This window comes from Eucyclogobius newberryi, unplaced genomic scaffold (assembly GCF_026437365.1).
Source record: "Eucyclogobius newberryi isolate DKJ021-1_F unplaced genomic scaffold, fEucNew1.0.hap1 SCAF_19, whole genome shotgun sequence".
Lineage (NCBI taxonomy): Eukaryota > Metazoa > Chordata > Actinopteri > Gobiiformes > Gobiidae > Eucyclogobius > Eucyclogobius newberryi.
The window spans coordinates 7,800,300-7,812,854 of NW_027315823.1; the positions used below are offsets into that span (position 1 = coordinate 7,800,300).

Here is a 12,555-nt window from a genome sequence, read left to right on the forward strand (position 1 = left end):
AACGTTTTGTTAATTGCTTTAAAGGCCTGGATTGTTGTGTTTTTTTGCCTGACCAATAGAAACTGAACAACAGTAGAACATACTTTGTTTTCAGCTGTCTTTACTTTTTCGTTATCACCTATTTCTTTCATTATTGAACGTTACATTGCCCATATTAACTTTGCTTACAAAAAAACACAAAGAATAGCTAAACATGTTTGCTCACAGCCAATCCTTTGACCCAAAATTAGTCATTATCCTACATACAAAACAAATTAATAAAAAAATGGTGGCATAGTTTTAGATTATTGGTGAATGATTTATAAATGCCCTGTTATAAACCCTAGACACAGGCTCCAATCTTTAGCGAGTACATTCAGAAGATGGAGAGGAATGAGGTTTAATAAAGGCCAGACTGTTGCTGTGGCAAATTAAATTAATATACTGGAATTGACATAATGGCAATATTTGCGGTCGGAATAATGGTGGGAACGGCTTTTTCAGTATCGGCTTTTTATTTATGAATTATGAAAATGAATCATCCTACACCAAATGGACACAACCTATAATACACACCTATTACTATAAAAGAAGAGGGTAAAGAATGGGTGAAAGATAAACAATACAAATATATGAAAAGGGATTTTTTTCACACATTAGTATTGTAGTGCATGGTTGCATTGGGTTTAAGCACATAAAAGTTAAATTATCCAAGTATTTCAGAGATAATCCAGCTATTACTGCGGTGGAACTGGATGTCAGTAACCATAGCAATGATGTAATGTCCCGGTTTGGATAATATACACCTATTTACTGTTAAAATATTACTCCGTGGATTTAAATTCTATTTTCTATTTCTATAAAATCCATGTATAGATCCCGCAGATTCTTTTTCGTTTTTTTTTGGACAGAGCAACAGAGATTCTTTCGGAGGGAGATGCGTGAAATGGATCACTTAACACTTCTTCATCAATTATGTCTGATTTATGTGTTGGCGCTTGTGCTTTTCTGAAAGAACACGTAAGTTTATAGCACTGTTGGTCAATCCAGTTAAAATAACACGTTTGTAGCTGGTTTAGAGAGAAGAGATTAGACTTAAGAGTTAAGGATCTCCTCCGCGACAGGATCTCTTCCGTTTACGCCATTTTCAAATCAGCCGAGCTTTATTGCACGCAGCAAAATTGTCTCAGAAGTTTAAATAAAGAGGCGATTCGTTTGAATCATTCCAGGTAATCCTCCAGAGTTTGAAATAGAACCATAGAAGCGAACATTATTAGATAGATTCGTGGCAATTGCAAGTCTCGATTATAAAGGCATTCACGACCTTACAGTAGCTAGCTAGCTTACACGTTTTAGCATCTACTTTGACCCAATCATTTATTTATTTTTTCAAAACTGACCTACAAGATCTTAATTCAGACAGTGCTCATAATAATGTGCAGGCCATAGAGGTGTTACTAGCGAGCTTAGTTATTATCTTATCAGAATCGGTTCTGCTGAATAAAAACATCTGTTTTCTATAACCACAGTTTATAATATTTATCACACATATATCATCATCATCATCATCATCATCATTTGTTTATGTTTCTATGTCAACAAAAATGTGGTTTAATAGAATGATGCGCACTGACAAAGTGGCCTGGAGACAGAAATAATGACTTACTATAGTATTTGTGTTTTCCAGAGCCAGCATGCTGGAGTTGCCTAGCTACAGCAGTCAGCTGATGCAGCAGCTCTGGGCCCTGAGGAATGGAGACCACTTCTGTGACTGCACTGTGCTTGTGGGGGACAGTTCACATCGTGCTCATAAGTTGGTGCTTGCTGCTTCGAGTATGCTTTTCAGGTATTATACTCTGTGATCACAAAAATATAATAATGGCAAAGTTATTAATAAGTTATTGTCACCATTGACAGGTCTCTACTGGCCACCACGGACACAATCTCCATTGACATCGCTGTTGTCTCCTCTCAAGAGTTCAGCTGTTTGCTGGACATGGTCTACACAGGCAAGCTGCCCCTCGGCAAACACAACGTGAGCCGCATTATTGCAGCTGCAGACAACCTACAAATGTTTGATGTGGCTATTGGCTTTAAAAAAGTACTCAGTACCATTGTGAACCCACAACCCTCACCCTTAGAAGCTACAGCTCAAAGTTTATCACAGGACATGATGAAAATGGACTGTGGTGAAATTTCCACTGCACCAAAAGAAGATTTGCCATCCCCAAAGAATGAGTCAAGGGCCCCCAGTGAGATGCTGCCATCCATAAACAGGAATACAGAAGACCAGAAGGGCCCAGACCAAAGAGTGGTCTCAGGTCAGTTCTTTATTACTGCTGAACTTTGGCCTTTGTAAGTGGGACATGTGGTCTCCAAATTCTGCAATGGTCAGATGGTCTCCTTTACCTGCTGCCCACTGCACTTTCTTAATGATAAGCTATAATATGTTACTCACATATATATTTTAATTGGCCAGCTCTTTTCAACCTTCAAACATCTATAGTGAAAAAAGGTCATATTAAGTTAAAACTTTATTGTCCCTTAAAGTGAAATTTGTCTTGGGCACGTAATGCTTGGGTGCAAAGCCATAGTAAAATAAAATAAAAATTCAATGCCATATGAATAAGACAGACATTAAATAAAAGTGAGCCGAAAGTTATGTTCATATAGGTATTTATATATGAATGTGTGAATTCATAATTTATCTTTGATATTGAATATACTTTTTGGGAGCAGGGCTTGAAGAAACATTGAGAATGTCCACAGAGGATGAGGCAGCATCACATAAAGACACAGTCCTTCTGGAACACTTCCCTGTCATCAGCGAGCTACTAAACGAGGTGCCCACCATCAGAGAGCTGCTCAGTCAGGCAGCAGAGATTGGCCTGGACCAGAAGGGGCGACAGGTAAAGCTATGTTCACAATTATGTCCTAAGGGAAATGTATTTGTTTGTCAACAGACATTACAAAAACAGACAAGTGCATAAACAATTCTGTTCAAGATTAAACGAAAGCTTAAACTCACACCCTATGACACAGAAATGCTTAAACATAGTCAAACACATTGAGCTATAAAAGCTATTAATGTGGCTTCAGGGTAAAGGATGTTCTTCTCGGCCACTGTCCAGAGGGGCATCATGAGGGCTGGAGCCTCTATTTCCGGGCTTTAGGTCCCCCTGCTGGAGATTGTGGATCACTGTACTTAATATTGATACTAATATTGTGTACTTGTACCAGCATACTTAGATACAGGGAGGTGGACTGCGGCTCAAATCACAGATGGACTTACTGCTGTTATTTGATTGTATTATAATAGTATTATTGTATATTTTTCTCTCCGAACAACTAATAATCATGTCATATTGTGTGTGAAAAGTGTGAGTTTAGACCTCTACAAACACATATTCTCACATGTTATTGTCCCTTGATATAAAATGTGCATTTTGAACAGACTGCTATTATTAAAGGAGCACTATGTAACTTTTCAGTTGGAGGGTTTCACAGTATATCTACATGGAGATAAGCAGGAGGCACCTGGCATGTTTTACAGGGTACAGTTTTTAATGTAAAACATCTGTAATTGACTAAATGCAATTTTATATAATTTTAATGCCATACTGTGCATCTATATGGAGGCGGGCCCCCACCTGTAAAGGTGCACAATGCAGCTTTTAAAACATAACTTACCGCATTATTTATTGCAATAGAATGCTTGTCAGAAAAATCACAATTGGATATATATTTCCAAAATTGTTCATATCAAGTAGTAAACTTCAATACAGAAAAAACGTTCTCGTTATTGGCACAGGTTACATTAAAAGACGAGGTGCAATGGATTTTAAGTAACATTTTTAACCTGCCCACCACCCTCTAACCGGCGTTGTACTACTAGCAATTCTGTTTTCATTTATTCCTGTTGTTCTTAAACACCCTGACCTGGCATTCCAATATTCACTGCTAGGTTGTGATCACGTGCTGTGAAACGGCCGAGCCTGACAAAGTCGTGGACGTGCTGCTGTCACACGTGAGGAAAGGTGTGCTGAGCGAGGCGGCATTCATCAATCTGCTCTGGACTGTCCACCAAAACACTCCTTCACCATCCACTCACCTGCAGAGCCTCCTCGAGGAACTGGACCAGGACACGGCCAGACCAAATCAACACAGAGGCAAGAAATAGTTTGTTTGCAAGGGCACTAGTCTGATTATATGTGTACGTCCAGCTGATCTATATCAATAAGACTGATGCTTGAGAAGATGTGTGATCCAAACCAAGGTCATGGGGCTTTTGCCAATATGTAAAAATAGAATATAGTGGTCTTGGTTTTGTGTATTATTGGCCTTAAGTTATATATAAAATGCAGAGAACCCTTGACCCGAAATAGCTCAGACCATTATCGATATTTTCCTCTTATTAAAAAAGCAGATTCCACCCAAAGAAGCAGTGAAGCCGGGGACACAAAGGAGGACAGCATGACCGAAGATAGCGACGACTATGGACCCAAAGAGGCGCCTTCATCCCCGTCCTCCACAACCTCTTCCACCTCTAAAAAATTCACCTGCTGCTCGTGCAAAAGGACGTTTGACTACAAGTGCAGACTGAAGGCCCACATGAAGCGCTGCGCCAAGCCCGGCAAGCCTCAGCACCAGTGCCCACAGTGCCCCGAGAAGCTGCCCTCCAACCAGGCCCTGATGCACCACCAGATACATGTCCACAAGTTCCCCGTCAAGAAGAAAGTGGAATGTGAGCTTTGCGGGCGCACGTTTGCCCACCCTTCAGGTACTTCCTCATCGCCAGTCAGCTATGACTCTGTGTCTGTGTCTGTGCCCGATATGTTTTGTTTTTTTCCACATATTTTCAGAATTATTGAACTTCTATTTCCATTTTCACTCTCGAGTCTCTTAAAAAACAAACAAATCTGACGCACTGAGGACAAACTGGGAATGACACATGGGCATAAATAGACTGGGACACCTCCAAATAGTTTTATCCGATACACGCCAATACCTGTGTCTGTGAAAATAAAAAATGTATCGCCCATCCCTGTGTCCACACCACGAAAAGTACTTCAAAACACAAATTTTAATCACATTTTGCACCAGTCGCCCACTCACAAATTAGACACATCGACATATTTGGAAATAGATGTGTTTAAAGCCATGTTTTTTATTTCTTCAGTCGCTTTTTTGTTACATTAATGGTGGAAGGCACTGCATTTAATCTTGATGATTATTTTTCTTCTGTTTACTTAAATATGGCATTCAAATACAGGAGCAACAGAAAGTGCTAATTACAAATCACAAAGTTCTCTCTTCATCCCAGGAATGATATACCACATGCGGAGTGAGCATTTTGAAGAAAAGCCGTTTTCCTGCAAAGAATGTGGTGCAAAGTTTGCGGCCAACTCGTCTCTGAAGAACCACGTGCGGCTTCACACCGGAGAAAAGCCCTACGGCTGTAAGGAGTGCGACATGAGCTTCACCGTGGCAGCGGGCCTGGCCTACCACATCAAGAGAAAACACGCACAGGGTAACCGCACACTCGTGAAAGTATTGTGTGGAATTACAGAAGATTTTACTATACGACAAGATATAACAGTTTATCTGGGGTGTTGCGGGAAATGTATACTGTAATACAGCTAAACAAGGCATAGCAATCATGAAAACTAAATATTTTTATTTATTTTATTTATTTTATTTATTTTATTTATTTTATTTATTTTATTGTAGTTATTGTAGTTATTGTAGTTATTGTAGTTATTGATTTTATTGATTGATTGATTTATTTTTATTTATTTATTAAGAACGAATCAAAAAGTAGCCTGAGCCCAAAACGTCTTGATCAAACAATGATTACATTTTGATTAAATTGTAATTTTGCTGAAAACTGTAAACTGCCAATAATTTCACACATGACATTTCTTGTACATTTTGTACTATCGCACATAACTCAGACCTCTAATCACAAGTCGATAGAGAAAGTCTGAACACTTTTCTCATTTTAAAAGAGTTGACATTTATTTGTTCAGATTATTGGTTGATATGATGATTTCTCGGTTGACACACATTTCAATATTTGACTCATTCTTTTATTTTGATTATAAGGTTGTATATGAAGAGCATGAATGAAAGCATGGAGTTAGATTTGGAGGTGACTCAGGGGTGCAAGATTCATATAATTTTAAGAACAACCACGAATTTCTTTAATGAAATAAAAAGCCATAGTTGACCTTTTTTGCGTGTGTGTGTTTCTTTTAGGGAAGATGTACGTTTGTCAGTACTGTAAAGCTGAATTCGCTCAGTCCATCGAGCTCACGCGGCACGTGCGGACTCACACTGGCGACCGGCCGTACGTGTGTCGGGAATGTGGCAAGGGCTTCTGCCAGGCCAAGGGACTAACCGACCATCTGCAGACGGCGCACAGTAAGGACGCACCGCCAGCAAGCAGATCACCGGCGCGGGATCGGTCGCTCTAAAACTGGCCCGACGTCTCGTTTCAGATTCGGGTGAACTGCACGACTGTCAGAAGTGCTGCCTGAGCTTCTCCTCCGTGAGCGAGCACCAGTGGCACGTCCGAGAGGTCCACCCCAGCGAGTTTCACCAGTGTCCCGAGTGCCAGAAAGTGTGTCCCACTCTGTCGCTTTTGAACAAGCACAAAATTACCCACGTCGGGAGCAAATTGTTCAGCTGCGACCTGTGCAACAAGTCTTACCAGGTACAAGCTCCTCCTTCTGCATTATTCTGTCTATCTTATTTTGTTTAAAAAAACGTTTTGAGGGGTTCTGGGGGTTCTGTGACCAAACGAGGCAGAGTTGAAACAAAATAACTTGTAATTGCCCGAGGTTCACACTAACGAATGAAATAATAGTAAGAAAAAAAGGTAGCAAAATAATTACATGGCTCCCTGATTACCGTATTTTCCGGACTATAAGTCACACATGAGTATAAGTCGCACCAGCCAAAAAATTCATAATAGAGAAGAAAAAAATATATAAGTTGCACTGGAGTATAAATCGCATTATGTATTTGATCAAATCCAGGACCAAGAACAGACATTTACCACAAGCACCACAGATTCATGCGGTTTGAAATGACTATGCAAGCTAAACAAGTCATCGAAACAACTACATTTTGAAATGCAGTTTAAAATAATAACAGATGAGAGAACATGGTGAAAAGGTGTACGTATGCTAACGCTAACACCTTCAGCTACATGACGCACAGACAGAACTGTGGTAAGTGTCTGGTATGTTAACGTAACATATGAACAGTTATTCAGATAACTATAGCATAAAGAACATGCTAACAAGTTTACCAAAGCATCAGTTTTACCCCAAATCACTAAATCCATTGAATTCTTCTTCCTCTGTGTCACTTCTAAACAACTCCACAAACTCTGGAGGTAGAGGAAGTGCAGATTCTTCTTCTGTGTTGCTTAGAGCCTAGAGCGCCCTCTTGTGGTTGCCAGTGTGAAAATAACGAATAATATCACACACAAGTCGCTCTGGAGTATAATTCCTGCCAAACTATGAAAAAAGTGTGACTTGTAGTCCGGAAAATACGGTAATTGGTTGGTGCTGCGACAACTAGAACAACTATCAACTCTGTCAAAAGGCAAATGAGTTGACCTGGTTTATTAAAATGTCTCTGTGATGACTAAACCCAATGATTTAAGGTGATATACCGGTAATAACTATAGCTACAAAAGAAAAACAGGCACGATTGTTTATTAATGTGGCAAATGTGTGGACAAGATCTCGACCTCAGATCTTCTGCAGAGTAATTACAGGGACATGAACCATAAACCGGGTCGACAAATCTGCAATCTGATGGTTTAATAGAGAATTACACCGTGAAATTCTGACCTGCTCCAGCTCAGTTTAATAGGAATTCATGAATGTTGTGATCCTAGGCTATTTATTTTTAATTTGTTATCTATTTAAGTTGTTTAAAGAATATAATTATTTATTTAATTTATTTAATTTATTTAATTTATTTAATTTATTTAATTTATTTAATTTATTTAATTTATTTAATTTATTTAATTTATTTAATTTATTTAATTTGTCCCTGGTCACATATTTTTTGCAAATGTATCTAAAGTAAATGTCTTTGAAGTTATATGTTTTCAGCCAGAAATGAGGAGATTATACTATACCATAAAATGATAGTTGCAGCATCCATAATTGGGAGCTAAACTAAAAATAAAATCCTGGGTTTTGATAAGTTTGCCGGTTTTATTCTACAATCGGTAGTTTCAAACTCTGTGCCAAACGTTGTGAATGTTGCGCTCGTGTCGTTGCCAGCAACTCTCGGGCCTTTGGTACCACAACCGCACCACGCACCCGGAGGTCTTCAGCAACCACACCCGGCAGCTCAAAACCCTGCTGCAGTGCGACGTCTGCTTCAAGTTCTTCCCCAACAACGAAAGCCTGGCTCAACACCAAGCCGTCGAGCACCAAGGTACGTCATCCGTCCGGCCGGCTACATGAGAAAACCGAGCAAAAAATATAAACCAGCAGAATTCTATGGTCGTAAATCAGTTTTCCCTGTTGTATCGAGGCGCTATCTTAAGCAATCTATAAATGTACAATGGCTGAAACATACTTGATTAGCGTATTTTTCGAATTATAAATCGCACCTTTTTTCATAGTTTTGTCCGGGGTGCGACTTATACTCCAGAGCGACTTATATGTGATATTATTCGATATTTTCACACTGGCAACCACAAGAGGGCGCTCTAAGCGACAAAGAATCGGCACTTCCTCTTTTAGCTTGATCTGAATCACGTTTTTCACTCAAGTAGCAAATACAGTCATCACTAAAATAATTATAAATTGTAGCGAAACAGTAAGCGGTCGCATCGCTGAACGTCGCCACCCTCTGTTGCAGGACCGTCAGGCTCCGCCCTCAGGTGTCCCTTCTGCCCGGCTGCGTTCGCTGGAAAGGACTGGATTCAGGAGCACATCGGGAGTCACCACGCCGAGCAGAGCGCCACCATGTGTCTGCAGTGTCTGGAGGTGTACGGCACCGCCCGGGAGCTGCAGGACCACATGCTCACCGTGCACGTGGAGACTCAGGAGCAACGGGAGCAACGGGAGCAACGGGAGCAACAGGAGCAACAGGAGCAGGAGGCGCCCACCATGGTACAGTCACATCTTCAGCACATCCGATACATCTGGACTTTTTTTTTTTTTTTAACTGTGTTTACTCAATCATAGAGCAAGAAATGTATTGTGATATTACCATATTTTCCGGACTATAAGTCTCACCAGCCAAAAAATGCATAACAGAGAAGAAAAAAACATATAAGTCGCACTGGAGTATGAAATGCATTTGCAAGTGTGAAAATAACAAATGATATCACATATAAGTCGCTCCGAAGTATAAGTATATAAGTATAAATATTAGTTTAAGTCGCACCCCGGCCAAAACTATGAAAAAAGTTGCAACTTATAGTCCGGAAAATACGGTAAGTGCACTTTTGTACTCCATCATGAAATTACCGTCTTTAGCGAAAGTGTAAGGCGTTTATTACACTGTTACAATGTGTTCCATGACTATGTGTGGTGTCCGTACAGGAGGCCCCAGCTGAAGCAAACGCAGAGACTGGGGGTGAAGCCGAGCGGGTGAGGGAAGCAGAAGCCGAGCGGGTGAGGGAAGCCGAAGCCGAGCTGGAGCGGGTGAGGGAAGCAGAGGGGCCCAGTGCAGCAGGCCTTGTGTTGAGTCAAGGCCAGCAGGTGTTGGTGGCTCTGGCCGATGGTCAGCAGAGCGCTCAGGTGGTGGAGATGAGCATGTTTGACCTGCTCAGCAACACAGTCACCTTCATCTGTGAGGAGGGCGGACCGGGCGGCAGCACCCAAACCTGATGGGACACTTACTGTACACATCCCCTCTACCTCTCCACAACATGTGTTTAATTAGTTATTTTTAGAGAAGAGAGGAGCCAGCTGAGGTGGCTCGGGCATCTGTTCCGGATGCCTCCTGGGCGCCTGTTTCAGGCATGTCCCACCGGGAAGAGGCCCCGGGGAAGACCCAGGACACGCTAGAGAGACTATGTCTCTCGGCTCGCCTGGGAACGCCTCGGGATCCCCCCGGAGGAGTTGGAGGAAGTGTCTGGGGAGAAGGAAGTCTGGGAGTCCGGGAGTCCCTGCTCAGACTGCTGCCCCCGCGACCCGGCCCCGGATAAAGCGGGAGAAGATGGATGGATGGATGGATAGTTTTTTTTTAATTTGTTTGTTTTATGTTTTTTAGTTGTTTTATGTTAAAGAAAAAAGTGTATTCAACCCACGCACAATCTTTGAGGGTTGCACAAGGTTTAAGTGGGAAAACTCCAAACTTATTTTGAAAAGTAACTCCAGTAAGACCCAATTAAGATCAGATTCTGGCACAACAAATGTGTCAGTTCATGTCAAATTAGACCAACTTGTGATAATGCTGATCAGTTGCAATAAAAATGTTTTTTTTAAATCTTGTGTTGTACTGTATATTTGGCCATGGATATAATTTTGTGATTTTTAGCTTGAAAGTTCTCAGTGCTTGTTTTAAAAGTGTTTTATTTCAGCAATGCAAAATGTAATAAATACTTTTAAAAATAGTAAAATACAGTTTTATACAGGTATCTTATTTTGAACCAAAATGAAACCACCCCAAAAAAGACACAAATACACAATCACTTAAACAAACAACCGATCTGGCTCTTAATAACCACTTCAATGTTGATTAAAGACATTGCTGGGTTGTTCACATCTGACGTATCCAGAGTTTGTGCACAGCAAACCAGAACATATCTTGAATTTAAATGAACCAGGACAGTTATTTTCTATATTCTGAGCATTTCAGAGCACTCTCAGATAGTCATCTTCTTGTGGGGCAGATGAGAATTAATAATTTGGTTCGTGACCACCAGAGAAGGGAATATGTGCAGCAGAAGCAAGGCCCACCAGGCCGCTCCTTTCACCGTGGCCTGAAACCAGTCGGAGAACATGGCCGACACGATGGTGACCGTGGCAAGACAGTAGACCACGAGCCCGAAGGTGGCGTGGTAGAGTTTGAGTTTAGCGGGATGTGACGAGAGCGGCAGCAGTTTGGGGAAGAGCACGCACACGCCACAGGCCGCCTGAAGCCCGGCGACCACCACAGTGCACAGTCCCAACACACTGTGCCACGAGACCAGATGAGGCAACTCTGAGCGGCGTTTACTGGCCACCATGAAGCCCAGGCCGGTGACGGCGGCGAGCAGCCCCAGGGCCTGACACAACCAGTGCACACGGACTTTACGCATACGAGATTTACAGCAGCAAAAGGATCCCTCAGAGAAGAGGAGCAGGCCTTCTGTCATGCACAGCCAGTACTGCAAACACAACATACAAGAGTCAGCACCATCTTAAGCAAGGCTGTGACATTAATCAACTCGTTATTGTTCACAATTAAGTGCACAATTACATAACTGAGAACACACTTCATGGTGCAAATAATTGTTTGTTCTAGGAGCATGTTTATGAGCGTGAAAAGTGATGCACAGGCTGGAGCTTTTACCTGTACTATGGGCAGTAGTACCCGAGTATGTTCTCAATTTGAAGCACTGATGAGCCGTGCTTTCTGCATTTAAAATCCTTCACATAAAAGTTACGAGATCAAATTCTGTAACGCCGCCTATTATGGGAAAAATATATTTGATACACATCAGATTTTTCTTTTGATCATTTCGATTTTTTTCCCAACCCCACAAATGGTCTGGACAGGTTTCTTTCCCATAGACACCCAATTTGTTTACCTAATTACCTGTGTTGTGTTTACCTGATTACCTGTGTTGTGTTTACCTGATTACCTGTGTCGTGTTTACCCGATTACCTGTGTTGTGTCTGTGAGCTTTCCTTGTTCCACCCGAAAACAAAATCCACCAATTTCTTTTGTGGCCATTAATAATAGATTCAGATTAATGCACCATATTCAGAAATGTGCTTTACTGGATTATTATTATTACTAACCCTAACCCCATTATCACTTGTTTACTTATTCCCCCAAAACCTTTACAGCAGAGTGACACCGAGCCCACATGCATTATTCACTGTGGAAACACCGTGACCACACCCCCGTGACCACCACACCGGAAACACCGTGACGTTACTTACGGCCACAGACATGCAGACCGGATGCCACGAAAACAAGCCTTAAAACAAAGTGAGAAGCACCATTAATGCATCATCACGACTCCGGTCCACGAGCTACAACCGTGCACGTACTTGTCCCGGGTCTGGAGAGCACGGACACGGTCGCGGTCAGGCTCAGTCCGGTGACGTGCGCCGCGATCACGGCCACGCGGCGCATCCACGCGTACAACCGGGACTCCCGCATCCCGAGCCCCTGCCCCACGGGACAGTACTCCGCGTCGGCCGGACCCGGCATGCCGCGGCCCTGCTCTGTCCCCGTAGTATGACCCCCCCGCCCCACACCGGGTAGTGCCCTTCCGGTAGTGACAGACGCGCCTCCGCGACACGGAAGCGTTGCGTGTCACGGCGGGACTAGCGCGTGACCGATGAACTCCGGACGCGCTCCAAACACCGCGACATGAAC

The 12,555-nt window shown here is 42.2% G+C and overlaps 3 protein-coding genes across 3 annotated transcripts; 2 read left to right on the top strand and 1 right to left on the bottom strand.

Annotated features, from left to right (window-relative positions):
- The first annotated feature begins 1,090 nt into the window (after window positions 1-1,090).
- On the top strand, window positions 1,091-4,159 carry LOC140366279 (zinc finger and BTB domain-containing protein 40-like). Its single transcript, XM_072452944.1, has 5 exons — window positions 1,091-1,208; window positions 1,667-1,825; window positions 1,897-2,300; window positions 2,719-2,888; window positions 3,944-4,159. The coding sequence occupies exons 2-5, from the start codon at window positions 1,674-1,676 to the stop codon at window positions 4,157-4,159; spliced, it is 942 nt and encodes a 313-aa protein (XP_072309045.1). The 5' UTR covers window positions 1,091-1,208; window positions 1,667-1,673.
- A 243-nt stretch (window positions 4,160-4,402) lies between these two features.
- On the top strand, window positions 4,403-10,165 carry LOC140365275 (zinc finger and BTB domain-containing protein 40-like). Its single transcript, XM_072451605.1, has 8 exons — window positions 4,403-4,759; window positions 5,303-5,509; window positions 6,238-6,402; window positions 6,480-6,694; window positions 8,286-8,442; window positions 8,872-9,056; window positions 9,093-9,125; window positions 9,561-10,165. The coding sequence occupies exons 1-8, from the start codon at window positions 4,453-4,455 to the stop codon at window positions 9,846-9,848; spliced, it is 1,557 nt and encodes a 518-aa protein (XP_072307706.1). The 5' UTR covers window positions 4,403-4,452; the 3' UTR covers window positions 9,849-10,165.
- Window positions 10,166-10,465: 300 nt separating this feature from the next.
- cyb561d1 (cytochrome b561 family, member D1) lies at window positions 10,466-12,397 on the bottom strand. The gene is made up of 3 exons (XM_072452804.1): window positions 12,225-12,397; window positions 12,114-12,151; window positions 10,466-11,332 (listed from the first exon to the last, which is right to left on the bottom strand). The coding sequence occupies exons 1-3, from the start codon at window positions 12,385-12,387 to the stop codon at window positions 10,829-10,831; spliced, it is 705 nt and encodes a 234-aa protein (XP_072308905.1). The 5' UTR covers window positions 12,388-12,397; the 3' UTR covers window positions 10,466-10,828.
- Window positions 12,398-12,555: the final 158 nt, after the last annotated feature.

Excerpts from the sequence above, each read along its gene's own strand:
- LOC140366279 (XM_072452944.1), top strand. The coding sequence starts at position 1,674 with ATGCTGGAGTTGCCTAGCTACAGCAGTCAGCTGATGCAGCAGCTCTGG. Across the intron at positions 2,301-2,718 it reads AGACCAAAGAGTGGTCTCAG|GGCTTGAAGAAACATTGAGA; the intron begins GTCAGTTCTTTA and ends TTTTGGGAGCAG. Across the intron at positions 2,889-3,943 it reads TGGACCAGAAGGGGCGACAG|GTTGTGATCACGTGCTGTGA; the intron begins GTAAAGCTATGT and ends ATTCACTGCTAG.
- LOC140365275 (XM_072451605.1), top strand. The coding sequence starts at position 4,453 with ATGACCGAAGATAGCGACGACTATGGACCCAAAGAGGCGCCTTCATCC. Across the intron at positions 9,057-9,092 it reads TCACCGTGCACGTGGAGACT|CAGGAGCAACAGGAGCAGGA; the intron begins CAGGAGCAACGG and ends CAACGGGAGCAA. Across the intron at positions 9,126-9,560 it reads AGCAGGAGGCGCCCACCATG|GAGGCCCCAGCTGAAGCAAA; the intron begins GTACAGTCACAT and ends GTGTCCGTACAG.
- cyb561d1 (XM_072452804.1), bottom strand. The coding sequence starts at position 12,387 with ATGCCGGGTCCGGCCGACGCGGAGTACTGTCCCGTGGGGCAGGGGCTC. Across the intron at positions 12,152-12,224 it reads GCTCTCCAGACCCGGGACAA|GCTTGTTTTCGTGGCATCCG; the intron begins GTACGTGCACGG and ends CTTTGTTTTAAG. Across the intron at positions 11,333-12,113 it reads CGGTCTGCATGTCTGTGGCC|TACTGGCTGTGCATGACAGA; the intron begins GTAAGTAACGTC and ends TTGTGTTTGCAG.